General features: G+C 40.8%; 1 protein-coding gene across 9 annotated transcripts in view; it reads left to right on the top strand.

Moving 5' to 3' along the window:
• Positions 1 to 15620, top strand: part of syngap1b (synaptic Ras GTPase activating protein 1b) — a 189081-nt gene that overhangs the window by 45945 nt on the left and 127516 nt on the right. For all 9 annotated transcript variants that reach the window (XM_085472265.1, XM_085472269.1, XM_085472264.1 and 6 more), the window contains exon 2: positions 4612 to 5012. In XM_085472265.1, coding sequence (XP_085328391.1) covers positions 4612 to 5012 — 401 coding nt within the window. The remainder of the gene's footprint in view (positions 1 to 4611; positions 5013 to 15620) is intronic.

The following is a 15620-nucleotide window of genomic DNA, read 5'->3' on the forward strand; positions in this document are numbered from 1 at the left end:
AGTGAGACCTTTGTGCCTTTTCTGTTTGTTTTTAGAAGGGGGAAAGGAGCTGTCAGATATGCTTTTAATATTTGTATTAAATATGAATTAAGCCGAATTATACTGCTTTTAGGTGGATGAAGTTCATAGAAATTGTTGTCGTTAAAGTTATGTGTGCTCAGATATACATTTTCCTTTCAATGTTGTGGAGATATTTGCCAATTACAACCTGTACTTATCCAAAAATAGCACTACTGAGGCACCCATTGCCTCAAATGTGTTTTTCTGCTCTTGTTCGCAATGTTAGGAATATTTAACAATATCTAGTGCATAATTATAATTATGTAATAATGATGCATTGTGTAGTATATCAGCAGCTATCTATGCTTAATTCCATGTGAGTCCACTATGTAGCAAACACCATGCAGTGGATGATTAAATCCACAGATTAAATGCATAAAAGGGGGATAATTAAGCACAGGTGCAAGACATTAGAGAAGACGAGCAATCAAACAGGTGGAAAACCAAACACACAAGGACAGGAAGTGGAGGGTTTGAAATGTGAAGACGCCCATAAATACAAAGTAAAACACAATGAAATAGAAAGAAAGCCCACCTCAAACAAATGATTCAAGTGATCTTTAGAAGCAGCTGTAAAGTCCTGGTTCTACATGATTTTAAAAAAGCTTGCTGCCATAAGTCGCCCTAATGAATTATGAATTTGTCAGCCTGCACTCCACATTCTCTCTGCTCCATCCCTCTTTTCATTTCTCTTTACTCCTCATACTACCTGCATTTAAAAAAATTATGCAGCAAGAAAGGCTCAGCAGTAGCTGTAGTGACCCTCATATACATATCTTGAGGTTTTATTCACCCAAGAGATACATAGTAAAAGGTTTTCTTGTTTCCAGACTGGAATTTTTGTGTGTGGTTATATTAGAAACTTTGTAGGACTAGACAAAATATTAACCGTGTTTACAGTGATCACCCCACATTAGAAAATAATTTATGTGATAACTGTCGAGCGATTAAAGTTGCCCTAAAGCATGACTGAAAACTTCTCCCTGTCATGGGATGAAAAGTGATGGAGCACATGAAGCCACACTCTGCGATTCACCCCTCATCACTCCTGCATTCGTCCATGTTAATTAGCTTTGCTTGTTTTGGAGTTCATCAATATTTTAGCACCCCAATTCATAATTCAAACAGGAACCTGAAAAATCAACCGAGTTGTTATTTCGCTACGATTTCCGCTTCGGCTGGGGATGTGGAAACGCTGTAGCCGTCAGTGTCTGGTAACCAGGATTTGAGGGAGAATATGTGAAATGACGATACTGTAATCAGTTATGACATGCTGCGTGGTGTTGCATTTTGGGCCACAGGCAAGACTTTTTTTTTTTTTGCTCTCATGAGGAGAGTGTGCAACGCTTCAGTCGGTCACCTCCACAACCGATTTCCTACATCAAATGCTTGTATGTTAACTTCATGCAGCAGGTCGGATGAATGTCAGCAGCCCGCTGCTCTTGAGTATCTGTTTCAAATAAACAGTGTTTTCTCCCCCGGGTCTGTGAGTACATGTGACTGTGTGAAAATGTGTCTGTGTTCTGGCCTCGTACTACAGCCTGCAGATGTTGTAGGTGTGAACTTGACTTTTCCTTGTAGCAGGAGGTGTGAACCGCTGGGGAAATGTTATTCTGGCTGACTCACAAACTGCAGGAATCTTTCTGAGAAATCGTTTACCTGTGGATTTAGTTCAAAAATCTGTGTATTCTTCCAACTTAAAAAACAAACCATCAATTGGTTTCAGAATAAATCGATTTAAAAAAATCTCCTGTTCTGAACCACGAGATGTAATCTTGCTCCTTGTGGAATGGTCATTAGCCTTACAGGGAGACGGTGCTATTTTTTTATTTAGAAAAACATTAAACAAGTACAAAAAATCCAGCCTGTTGGCAGTTTGTTTTGTTTTCTCTTTGAAGACAATGTATTGTGTGTGTTTGACCAGACGATTTCTAAAAGAAGAGTGAGTCTTTGAATTCCCGCATGAAGCAGGATAAAGTGAGAGAACTGCCCCCAGACGTTTGCTTTTAAACCATAAAATGCTCAGTGGCGTAATCTGAAGCATGTGAGAGATGCTGCCTCACTGAATAAAAAAAAAAAAAAATGTTGAAACCTTAAAGCGACACACTAAATAAGGAGTTTTGAGAGCAGGCAGAGGAAATGTGAGGTCAGTATTAGAACAGCTGATCCACGGGTCCACGGCAGGTCACTGAGATGCAGAGGAATGATGGTCACACAGATGGGTGCATTGAAGAGTTGTAGCCAAAGAAAAGTGATGTACACATCACTTCTCAAAGCCCAGACATTATTATTCTGTTCTCATTCTGCTTTTCCTCATACAGTAATATCCTCATATACAAAATCTTCCTAAAAATGCTTAATGTAATTTATGACTTTAAATACAGCCTAAGATTGTGTAATAAGGCCAGAAACCCGAGACCACAGAGAAGAAAGAAAAGACAAACTGCCTCATTTACCCACAGAGCTTAGCCACACATTTTTCACTTAAGACAAAGTCACACAGCTACCTGGAAAGTATCCATATTAATGTCTCCAGTACTCTGTGATCAATTTCTTTAATTATCTCAAGCGCCGGGCCCTAAGATATCACTTTCATTCTTTTTCCATATTTTCTTAAATGATCCCTGGAATCAGGGAAAGCACTGAAGATAATTCGTTCCCCTGTCGAGGAGATTATACGTTGGTTTGCCGGCTGTCTGTCAGCAGGATATCTGAGGAACCTTAGAACAGATTTCTGCTAATTTTGGTGGACGGGATAGCTGCAGGCCAAAGAACAGATGATTAGATTATGGTGGTGAGCTGGATCTAGGACTTGTTCAATTAGACAATTATCATTTTAAGCTGTAAAAGTAACGGAGATAGAGGTTCACTGTGTGGTGCCTTCTTTCTAAAAATAAAATGGGGAAGAATTTGTCTGTTTTATTTCACATTTCACTCTGGAGTGTTTCCAAATACGTCTTTGGTCGTCATAGTGCCGCTTAGCATTTATTTCAGTAAAGTTTTAGATATAAGAAGAGACTCTTGTTTTTGTTTTGCTGCATATGTGTGAATGGGATTAGTGTTTTAAAAAAAGGACTTTTTTTTCTCTCTGGAATATGTTATTACAGGGGAAAAGTGAGCTAGTATGAGGTATCTCAACAACTGCACTAACCATTATGTGAGTTTTCAGTTATTTTTACAATCCCCTGCTAGTTTTTAGGTCCGTGTGCGTGTTCCCTTATGAAAATATAAAAAAAAAAACCAGAGGTTTTGACAAATTTGTTTGCAAAGCCGTAGTGTGGCATTTTGAGATTTAAACTTTTTTGGTTCGTCAAATGGTAAATGGTAAATGGCCTGCATTTGTATAGCGCTTTTTCTAGTCCCTAAGGACCCCAAAGCGCTTCACACTACATTCAGTCATTCACCCATTCACACACACATGTGTCAAGTGTGGAATTGCCAAGGAACAACTAGCATGGCAATTTTCCAGAGGCAAAAAATTGAACAATAATATATATAATGTGCTGTGATCTAGCTCATTGTTATCTGCATAGAAAAAAGTCACAATAGTAAATAAAACAAAACAAAAAAAAACAAATAAAAAATGGCAAGTTGTGATTTTCATGTTGGGTAATGTTAGGCTAAACTGAATAAGCCATTTTCAATTCAATTCAATTCAATTTTATTTATATAGCGCCAAATCACAACATAAGTCGCCTCAAGGCGTTTCATAGATTTTAAATGCTTCATAACTGTAGCTTGACTGGAAAGCAACAGCATTAAACCAGCTGCCAAATATTGTGTTGATCCCCTTTGTGTTGCTAAAACAACTCTGAACTGTCTGGACATGACTCCAGGGCCTCTAGGCGTGTCCTGTGGTGTCTGCCAGCACGAAGTTGGCAGTTGAGCCTTTTGGTCCAGTGGCTTGCAGTGTGGGACCTCCCTGGTGCTTCGGGTGGATTCTGGATCACATTGGCATCTAAGCAGTTTGGAAGCCGGGTCAATGGCTTGGGCTGTTGTTGTTGTTCCTGAACAGTTTTTGTAGAGTGGTGGGGTGCATTGTCCTGCTGAGAGGGCACTGCCGGTGGGGGATGCTGTTGCAAAAACTGTTGTGTGGGAGGTTGAAATAACATACACACAAATGCCAGGACTTGAGTTTTCCCAGCTGGACGGTTCACGGCAATAATGAGGTTAGAACTGTTTTATGCACATTACCTGTCAGTAATTCTAATGTTGTGGGAGCGTGGTGTATAAGTGGTGTATAATAAGCGCATTTGGAAGCACACTTGATGTATTCTTTAGGTTGGTTAAATGTTTGTATTATTTTGTTGATCTCTTCTTTTTGTGCTTTTGAAAAGAAATGCCAAATCAAATGTTCTTTCTTCTCTCGTTGCCTGGAACTTGTGTCTGTTTCCATCTTTATAGCAGATCAAAATACGTTTACGACATCTGACATTGATTTTATGAAGGTAGACGTGACACAGCACCACAGCCCTCCTTCCAGTGATCCTAACTGACCCTCTTTTCCCTCCTCTCTACCACCCCCTCTGCCCTCCTTCTCTCCTTTTTTAGATGCAAGGTGTGCCGTCCCCCCCTCCTATCATTATCACCATCATCGCTCCCACGCCCACTCCTTCCACGCTCCCTCCTACGACCGTCCCGCTCACGAACGTCCTACCTACAACCGTCCCTCCTACAGCCGTCCTTCTCACGACCGCCCTTCCTTCGATCGCCCGTCCTTTGACCACCCTTCCTTCGACCGCCCGTCCTTCGACCCCCCATCCTTTGACCGCCCGTCCTTCGACCGCCCATCCTTTGATCGTCCTACCTTCGATCGCCCATCCTACAGCCGTCCCTCGCACGAACGCCCCATCTACGACCGCCCATCACACGATCGTCCACCTCAGGACCGTTGGAACCCCCGTCTTCGCGTGAGCACCGGAAATCAGCTCTACATGTTGGACCAGGAAGAGGTATTGTACTCCACACCCCAAAGATACACTTATTCTCATGGACTTTTTGCCACAGGTGGGAAACCAGAAGAAAATTAGGATGCTACTCAATCCCTATCAAGTATTTTTCACCAGATACCACTCTAAAAGACGGATATTTCCGTTTTTTGATTGAAGTCACACTCGTTGATCACATTGTATCGTCACTTGGTACAAATAGTGCTCAAACAACTTTTATTACATAGACAAGTGAAACGAAATAAGATAATACACCAAACATGACAAATATCTCATAACATCATGTAAATAGACATGACATATTTTGTTGTTTCAGACTTAGATCCTGGCAAGATTTAAATTCCACTCATCAAAATGAAAAATTTAGTGGTCATGGAGGGAATGCTGTACCTCTTCCCACATCACCACTCAGTCTCTGGTAGTGTAAAATGCAGCCCTCTCGCTACAGTACAGGTTTCTGTTCTTATGGGTCAAGTGAGAAAAATATTCCACGGAACTGATCAAAAATAAGCCCAGTGACATGAGCACATTGAACAACAACCAAGAAAAACACAACAACAAGCAAACAAAAATGGTGTCACCAACAGAGCATTTAGATTGAGTAACACTTGCTGAGAAACTTTAACTGCACTTACAACCACATCGGTGATATGAGCCTTCTACATGATTATTAAATGAACTTAACATAATCAGAACCAACAGGTTAGACCCACTGTCTTGGGTTTGCTTATGAAACCCAGGGTGTCCGAACCTGTTTTTTTCAGGCTGTCATTAGTGCACAGGGGCTCCTAGCATGTTGGAAATCCATATAGAAATGTTAATAAAGTTTAAAACTTCAATAAGCTCCTTGGGATGCTTCTACAAATTATGGTCCAAATGTGCTTACCTAATTCAGGAGATGTAATTGGGTAAGGGACAAACGTTTGTAACTGAGGTACTATGCTGTATGTCAGAATAATTGTTGGACCTATGAGACTAGAATGTTTACTGATCTGTGGAGTGATACAAGTACATTTCTACAACACTGAAACCCGCTATAATTCTCAAACGGAAAAAGTTTTGAGTCAACGACAGTCTAAGTCTCAGTGTACAGTCAAATTCAATAATGGAAACAAAGAACAACTGTGAATGAATAGGTATAGATGATGCAGTACACCCTGGTGGAGACCGGAGAACTTGCACTCTGTCATGTGGGCCTTTACTGTGAGCTGGCCTGTTGGAAGTCATAAAAGCCAATGGAAGTGCAGGTTTGCCAAAAGCCAACTGAATGACTCTCAAGCCACTAGAAACAAAACCATTGGGGCTGAAAAAAAGGCAAATATAGTATGTGTTCCCAAAGTGCATGTGGAGGAAAGTCAAACATGTAGTGGCAGCAACATGTTGTGGGGATATTTCCCTTTACTGTTACAGAGACTGAGAGTTATGTTAAAGGGAAAGATATAGAAACCTAGAGAGCAACCCTGAGTGAAAATCTGTTTCAGAATGTTTTGGATCTAATTTTTGGGCAAAGGTTAACTTTTCCAGAAGATGAAGCATATCACCAAGAAAACACAGAAGTGGTTTTGAGAAACCTATTTGAAAGTCGTTGAGTGGCCAAACCGGAGACCACAACTGCACCTCAAACAGCATCTTTGCAGAAACCTGAAAACGGCTGTGCACTTACACTCCCAATTCAACCTGATGGAGCTTACGTGATTCTGCCAAGAAAAATGGGAAAGTCTTCCAAAAGAAAGGTGTGCCAAGCTTGTAGGATCATTTCCAAGAAGACTTTAAAGTGTCAGTGCTGCAAAAGGTGCTTCAACTAAATTCTAAGGGAAAATGGCCTGTATTTGTATGGCTTTACACTACATTCAGTCATTCACACACTGGTGATGGCAGCTACATTGTAGCCACAGCTGCCCTGGGGCGCACTGACAGAGGCGAGGCTGTCGGACACTGGCGCCACCGGGCCCTCTGACCACCACCAGTAGGCAACAGGTGAAGTGTCTTGCCCAAGGACACAACGACCGAGACTGTCCGAGCCGGGGCTCGAACCGGCAACCTTCCGATTACAAGGCGAACTCCTAACTCTTGAGCCACGATCGCCCCATAAGGGAAGGACCTGAATGTCAAATAGGATATTTCAAGTCCTTTACAAAAGACTGAAATGTTTTTACTTAAAAATTATTATGAAAAATGATGTCTGAAACATTAAAAGATATGAAAATAGTGATTACAAAACTTACCGAATGTCCGGTACTGTTGCGGTCCCATTAGAAAATGGTTTTGCAGAATGCCTGGCTTGAATTTAAAGCAGGTGTATATATAATATGTAATCTATTGTAGCAAAGCATAACTGACTTCGAGCCATTTATCTAAAAGCAATCATAACCAAAGACATAGACTGGATAGATTAGTAGACCTAGATTCAGATTCTATCAAACACTATCTTGATGGGTATTCTCACAATGACCTGTCATAAGTTTTTGTGCTATTTAAGGGCCAATACTTTTTAATAATATCTACTTTAAAGAAGGTCAGACAGAGAGGACTGTGTCCAGACTGTCCCACACACTCGAGTTTCCCTGGACTGAATCAGTGTCGCCTCAGGCTCGCTGTTGGGGTTCATTTTCAGGGGCAGCTGTTGTTTCTGGGGGAAGCCGTCTGTTTCTGGCTGTCATTAGACACAGTTACACGGCAACCACAAACCTCAGAAGATTAAAAAACACAGTGGGATGGTAGTTATTTTGAAATTAAAAAGTATACATCACTTCTTTGGTCATCTAAGTAATTATTTATTTAGTTCTTAAATTTTCTTGAACCGCCTATAAACAGCCAGCCAAAATGAAATGCTTCATGGAAATTATGATGAAGCCAGTGCTGCAGAAATAATTTTCCATGAAATGCAGATGAAATTAAGGATGATTAAGGAATTATATCAAGGAGAACAGGTGAACACACACATTACAGCATTTTTGATCAGTAATTTGTGAAATTATAACCCTACAGAGTTTTATAAGCTACCTTTTACTCTCAAAACCAACCACCATTGTTGGTTTTGGTATTTTCACAGTATTTGTTAAAAGAAGCAGCTACATTGAATCAAATGCATCCCCTTCTACCTGTCTCTGACATGAAAAAAATTTATTGGAAACATGAGGTTCAGCCTGTGTGACACTTTTTAGGCAGCACAGATGGTCTGAAGACGTCGTTTCTGTGTTTTACAATAGAAAATATATTCTAATTGGATTTTAATATCCTAGATTTGTCAGATGGTTGTTTAAAGTAGCTCAGGGTTGACTTTTCCCTGAATAGCAGTTGTCTGCACTGTTGTTTATTACATCAACTGCACAGTAACAACGTAACTTTGATATATGTAGAGCTTTAAATGCTTTAATAAATGCCTCTCTGTTTTTAGCTGGTACTTAACAATTTGTTCTGTTTTTCACCACTCCCGAGATCTACAGTGAAAATGAAATGTTTGCTGTTTAAACAGGGCTAAACTGAATTGTGTACAAGACAAAGCTTGACTGTGTTTATTCTCTGGTTCCTCAGTTAGTTAACACTGATTAACTGGGCTTTTTAAAATGTGTATTAGTGTGATAAACAGAGAGAGTGCATCTGCTGCTGGTTAGAGTAAAATCTCATCTTCAGGCCAGGAGATGGTACTGTTCTGCAAGTTTTCCAACTCACACATGCACACAGACACACACAAATGCACACGGTTTAAGCTAACACCGCTGATTTATAACACTACTTATAATGCCACCATAAATGAGGCAGTGGCCTGAAAAATCCATAGGTCACTTCCCCAAACTTGGCGGGGCAATTATTGTATTATGCACATGCTATTATATTTTTCAGTTTGCATTAAAGGCCTAAATTCTGACACATGAAAATACAGCTGTTTTATTTGTGCTTACTTTTAATTTGTCTGCCTCACTGCCTGTTGCTATTTATGCAGTATGTGTGCCACTGCATGGCCTGTGATTTAACCTCTCACTCTAAGGTAAACTCAGCTTTGTTGGCAAGGCAATAAAGTAATGAATCCTTGCATGGTCAACATACAAGTGCCAGCTTTACTGTCATGTGTGTGCATGGCTGCCGGTGGTATTTCTGCTGGTCATCGCTTCGATGAATGCAGCAGCATTTCCAGTGATAACCCCGCACAACTGCTGAAGGACTGAATGGAGAGCCCGGTTCAATTAATCGGTGGCTCATCCCTGCCTAATTGTGCCAATAAGGCAGCAGCTGTGAGCGAATCTAAGGCAGGGCTGACGTGCTGATGGCCGTCACCTCGGCGACGGCGAGAGGCATTAAATATTCATGCCTGTCACTCACCTCATGCAGAGCGGGTGTCTCTCGCCTCCTCTCCCTTTCACGCACAAACACAGACATACACACACTCGCCCTTCAATTTATTTCCATTCGTTTTAGATGGCTTCTGTGGCTCAGCAAAAAAAAAAAAGCAAAAGAAAAAAGCAAAAAAAAAGCAATCATACTGTACTTTTCCACAGCGGAGATATGGAGGATCAGAGGAGGACCTTGCTCTCCTTTCTCTGCTTCCCGCACATTTTGTTATCAGCCCATCTCAAACACACACCTTTCACCTCTCTGATTTTCTGTTTGCTTATATGCTTTGCATCTAAGCTCAGCGCAGTTCCTGCTGTGTCTCGTATCTCTGCCTCCTCCAGCCTCAGTCCTCATATTAATTCCCTCCATTGATCCATCACTCTTACCTTTTTTTCTTCTCTCCCCTGCTTCCTGCTATCTCTCGTCTTTATCTAATCTCCCTGTTGTTTCATCCCCTCCTACTCTCCCTAATCTGTCTGCTTCTCTGCCTCCTTCCTTCTGTCTCCATATTCTTTGCGGCCGCACTTCCTCTTTCTGCTCCTCTCTCTCTCCATTTTTTTTGCTGCGGCTCTCCTTCACAGTTTCTCCCTCTTTCCTGCTCTGTCCCTTTCCTCCTCATCCACCCGCCCACTCTATCTCCGTCCTTTCCTCTGTGCTCCTCTTCCTCGCTCCCTCTCTCCAGGGCGACTGGCAGGAGTCTTTGGCTCTCCCACAGGCCACCTGTCTCTGTGCTCCTCACAGCTCCATTCACTTACCGCTCCATTTTTTAAAAAATGTTTTATGAATGGCAGCCATCAGAAAGACACGGGAGGGACGTCTCCCCGGAGAGCTGAGGTGTCGCTTCGGGGAACAAGACTCCTCTGTTGTGCCTAAAATGTGTCACTATGGAAATTTGTGTTAATGTGCGTCTGTGTAGCTTTTCACTCCTGGTGTGTTGGGTTCATTGAACTGTTTCCTACTAATCGAGTGTGCAGTCACTTCATAGGGATAGAATGGGATTAAACTCTCATTGACATGTCAGCCATTGGCTTACTTTAATTGCCAAGGATAATACCTACAAGATGTGTGGAAAGTTAAAAATAAATGCTTTTTAAATATCTTGCCTTTAATTACAAGCCCCTTAATTTGCTTTCCCCCTCCAACAAAATGTCATCCAGTAATCACAACCAAATGTGACTTTAAGCTTCCTCCCCTCAGCTTTTGTGTGTGATTGGTAAAAAATTCTTCCCAGTGAATTCCAAGCAAGAAAAATGGAGCAGCGTTACTTAGAAAACAAGCGAGCATGCAGCCCGAAGCAGCGGAAAATGTCACTTAGTGTTACTCTGTCTGGGATCATATGTTAGGATTAGAAGAAGAAGAAGAAAAAAATTGGTACAAATGGATGCACTACAAAAACTACAGTAGAGTTGAATCAGCACTGTAGATACTGCAGAAGGAAGGAAGTGAAGAAAACTAGAAGCAGCTGTCTTAGTAATTGTTTAACTTTGTAAATGAATCAGAATTATGATGATTAATTCCTAACTTAATCAATAATTTCTGATAATGGCTAATCCTTGTAGTCAGATTTTCAGGAAATAATATTAAATATTTGGTGACTCAGCCTTCTCAAAAGTAGGATTTTCTTCGAGAAAAAGTAATGAACTTTTTTTAACGTCCAGACTTATGCGCTCATCTGGATGATCAATCCCTTCCCACCAATTTTCCTCACTGCTGCAGACTGCTCTTCCTCCTTTTGTCCTGTAGGGGGAGCGAGAGGGTTGACAGTGATGGCTTCCTGCCATCCTCTTCTCCACCTCCTTCTCCTCCTTGCATCTCGCATTAATTTGAGGTGACAGAGTTTCATATACCATTGCCACGCACCAGTGCCCTGTCCCCAAAGTCATGTGTTTGGGCTTCGCTCCTCCAACTGTGTTATGCAAGAAAAAAAAAACACAATGTGGAAGAGGGGGGGAGCAAGAGCCTTGCTCAGCCTGAGAGTATTTGAAAGAGCTGGGAAATATCAGCACTATAAAAAGAAGATGTAGTCCTGTAGCTCAAAACACATATGGTTGATGATTGTATCTGCTTCTTTAGTGGCCCCATTTCCTGCACTGAATTTTACATTTGACTGCATTAGAGCTTATCTGCAAAGAGGCCACAGCACCTCAGTGGCTTTAGCTTGTAGCTACTGTTGTCACAGTGCATAAAGAGTTGCTCAGAGGTGGATAGCATGTTTGCTCATGACCCCGGAGAACGCATCGAGGTGGCTGTCGTGTGGGAGTCGAAGGGATTAATTATGTAATGAACACAGGTGGGCTGTGGTTTGCAGAAAAGAAGAGAAAGACTGATTCTTTTAGTAAGGTGGCCGGACTGAACCCCTGGGGCGATGTTAACAAGAACGTCTTGGTATTTGAGTAACTATTACATGCCATTTAAATAAAAATTGTCACTCACTCAGAAATAAAACATTTTTCCAAAGGTCATCCTGTACATACAAGGGTTTAAGTGACTTTTATCTTAGCATTTTGATTAATTTGCCTGTCCTCTGACTAGCGTGCAGTTTATTTTGTCCTCAATTCCTTGGAGGCACCTAGAGAAAGAGGAAAACTATGTCTAATTTGTCTCCTGCAATCTTACCAGGAGAAACTGCCAAATCTCTATGACCTTAAAAGCAATTCTCTGCCATTTATCATTTTTATTAAGAAGAATTGTACTTGGCTGGGTTCTTTTCTGTGGGATGTGGAGACTTATGGGTGGCTTGAACTGTTTTTATGCTGTTACAGCCTCTACGAGCATGCAGAATAGACTACCTCAACATACATTAACATTTTAAGGATTTAGTTCACGATGTCAGCCCACATGCATCAGCTAGAGCTTCATTTCGACCTCTTCTAAAAGTCTTCCTGCTCGCCATTTTGCCTGTATATGTTCTTATGATGCTTTTTAATTTATGCTGTGCTATTTTTAAATGTCTTTTTTCACTGTTTTCATCACGTTCTTATGTCAATTTAGGATAATTTACTATTCTACCATTCTCATGTTAATAACTGATGTCATATGAAATATTTATTTCAGACAGTGTTCTTCATGTGTCCATCCATCCATCCATGGTCATCAGGCAGCAGTCCCTACTAACTCCTTTATGTCAATACAGAGAAGCTCTCAAGTGACAAACTTCCATACTTACAGTTGCTTCTTTGAGTGCATTAGTGTGTTTACACTGTTGAATATACTGAAATCTTCCAGCCCACTGAAGTACTCATTACAATCACAGGTTAACTGAAAGGACACCTTGCAGTTTTCAGCCAATAGAAGCATAACTTGTTGGTATCAGTGCATTTAAAACCAAGCATAACGTGTGTTAAATTATAGAGTTAGATATGTGAAACTGGTATTATGTGTGGTCAGATGACTTTTTGGGAAGTCACAGAATACACTAGCTAACATGAGAATCACTGACAGTGAACAGATGTCTGAACAACCTCAGTGAGTGGTGGCTTTTCTGAGTCCCTCTAAAAACACTGAGATCCTCAGCCTATCTTTAATATGGGATCAGTGATCTTCATGTTTCTCATTCATTGTCTTATATAACCAGCAGTGTTCATGTTAACCTGCTCTTGTTTGCATAAAGACAATGTTGCTGTTACTGTAGCTGTGCAAATGAGAGACCACCAGCATGACTTGACACCTCTGAAAAAGATTTGGGACTAGATCTAAAATTTTTGCAGATTCACTGATTGCAATGGGTTGTTGCTCAGAAGTTGCCATGTTGGTTTTATATTTAAAATGTGAGAACAGACTGATTACATGAGATATTTAACCAATCAAATTGTCTCAAACATCAGATGTTGGGAAGCAGTGTGACCCCTTGTGTCCTTAAAGTACTTGAACTCTCCTCCTGCAGCAGCGCTATCCCACCGCAGAGGAGGCATGCACCATTTTCTGACTGAGAACTACAAGCTCAGATTTGGAGGTCTCATTCCAGCTGCTTCTCACGCTGCTAATAATCACTCAAGTGCACGCAGGATGTAACCGCATGATGAAGCCAGCAGTCCTATATTATCTCTCATATGCAAAGATGAGACACCAACACCCTCTGTCCCTTGGCTGTGCCCAGAAATTCTTTCCGTTAAATCTATGAACAGAATTGGTGACAAAGGGCAGTCTTGGCAGAGTCCAACACCTACTGGAAATGAGTTTGACTTACTGCCAAAATGCAAGCCAGGTTCTTGTTGTTGATGTAGAGAGAGACTCTTTGCTGTCAATCAATAGCATCACTTTTATTTTTATCATAGCGCACAACTCTTTTATTTTAATGGCTATGCCTCTTTTTGGAAAGTGCTTGAGGTCAGAAGGAGGTGGAACATCTGTCTATGAAAGGACAAAACTGATGCTCTGAAGGACACATGCTTTTGGACAAGTTGACTCCTATCGTGCTGTACAGAAAGCATGTGTGTGCATTAGTGTGTGTGTGTGTTCCAGCTAAGTGTGTGTATGATTTTGTGCTTGAGCCAGCATCAGACAGCCAGCAGTGTTTGATTACTGCCCTGTTAAGAAATAATGGATTGCTAGGTTTTCAAACATCACACAGTGCACACTATTTCTTGCAGTTATACAGACTCATTAAGCTTTCTTTCTTTCTCTTGCAAACAGACTCCCTCTTTCCCTTTCTTAACCCACACTTTCCCATGCACATCATGCCACCATATTCCCTTGCTCCTCACAGCTGGGACTGAAGAAGCAATGATGGCGTATGGGCTATCCAGCCTGCAGCATCGCTCAACCCAACCTGCCAAGCTGAACAAAAACCCACTCTTCCCTTCACATGAATGGCTCTACCTTCACTCTTCTGCCACCCTCCTTTCCTTTCTCTTCAGACATCACAATCCCTAAATCCAAACCTTTTCCACTATGCCAGGACTGGCAGTTCCCTCATATGATGTGACACAGTTGTTGTTCTTAATCATTTCTAATCATCTGACTGTAATTAGAAATGGATCGATTTCAATCTTGTGCATTACCAAAGTTATCATGGATGCGTAAATCCATCAGGCAAACACTTCATTTCAGATCGAATGATATTGATCGCAACACTGCAGGTGTCAACAGTCTCCAAGCATGATCCAGAACCTGAAATCAAATGTCTAACTTGTCTTTAACCAAGTGTTGTGATCAAGTGTTGCACTTGGAAGGTATTAATTTACTAATCTATACTTTAATTAGAGAATCGGGGAATGTTGGATTGTTGAAGTCTTCACTCTTTCACATTTAAGGACTCATAAATAAATGCCAAATACTACTTCGTTGTACACTAAGACATTCTGCTGTCACATTCTGTTAACACAGCATGTGGACGCAGTGACAGCCACACCATCGGTTCAGCTACTAAATGTAATAATGATGGAACTTTGGGGAATAGTGAAACTCACTGGATGCACGATTAGAATCAATGCTGAAATACTGAAAACTTTTTTTTTCTTTGCTAAGATTATGGTCCAGCTGGTCTTTTTACCCAGTAAATATTTGTTCCCTAAACAAGATATCTCCCCAAATACTGGCCACATGGTATGGACATTTATGGATCCAACAGAATGATTCATGTGTTAGTTTAGGTCAATATTGCAACTTTGCCCAGTATCTTTACTCCTTGCAAGAATTTTGAATTTATGTTTTTGAAGTCTGTTTAAGACTCTGCGTCTTGGTTGAATTATAGTTTCAAAATGTTCGATATTCTTTGTGAATATCAGCTAGACCTTCTTCCACCTTTCTAACGATGACGACCTTCGGTACCTTTTTAAAATGTTATCCATTTAGAAATTATAATGATATATAGTGATATATACAGAGTCTCACTGTGCAGCTCTTGCACTAAAATAGGAGCGTGAAGACTGTCATGAACTGTGACAGTGCCAAGGTCTGTACAGATGGACTATACTTTACATGAGGATGTATAAACATGCATAGAAATGTTCATCCACTGATGCTAGTCATTTCACAACCAAAGAAGTTGTGAACGTCATGTTGAAAAATCAAACAGGTCTCTGTTTTTTAGCCATTAGGAATACAGAAAAAAACACTAATTCTGGGTAAGAATGACATCTTGGGTCAGTTGCGTGAGAGATTATTATTATTTTTTTCCTCTTCTTCACTTTGAATTGATTCTGCATGACTTCATGCCACTGGACTGGAATTGACCGGAGGCAGTTGCCACCCTCAAGCATAAGAAAAATCAAAAATGAATGTGCAGATTGGCATTAAATTTGCTTTTACAAGTGCTCTGAATAAACCCGTGTTGTAGAT

This window comes from Copadichromis virginalis, linkage group LG11, assembly GCF_057382275.1.
Source record: "Copadichromis virginalis isolate Kocher_CV1m ecotype Utaka linkage group LG11, C_Virginalis_male_GT1.1, whole genome shotgun sequence".
Classification (NCBI taxonomy): Eukaryota; Metazoa; Chordata; class Actinopteri; order Cichliformes; family Cichlidae; genus Copadichromis; species Copadichromis virginalis.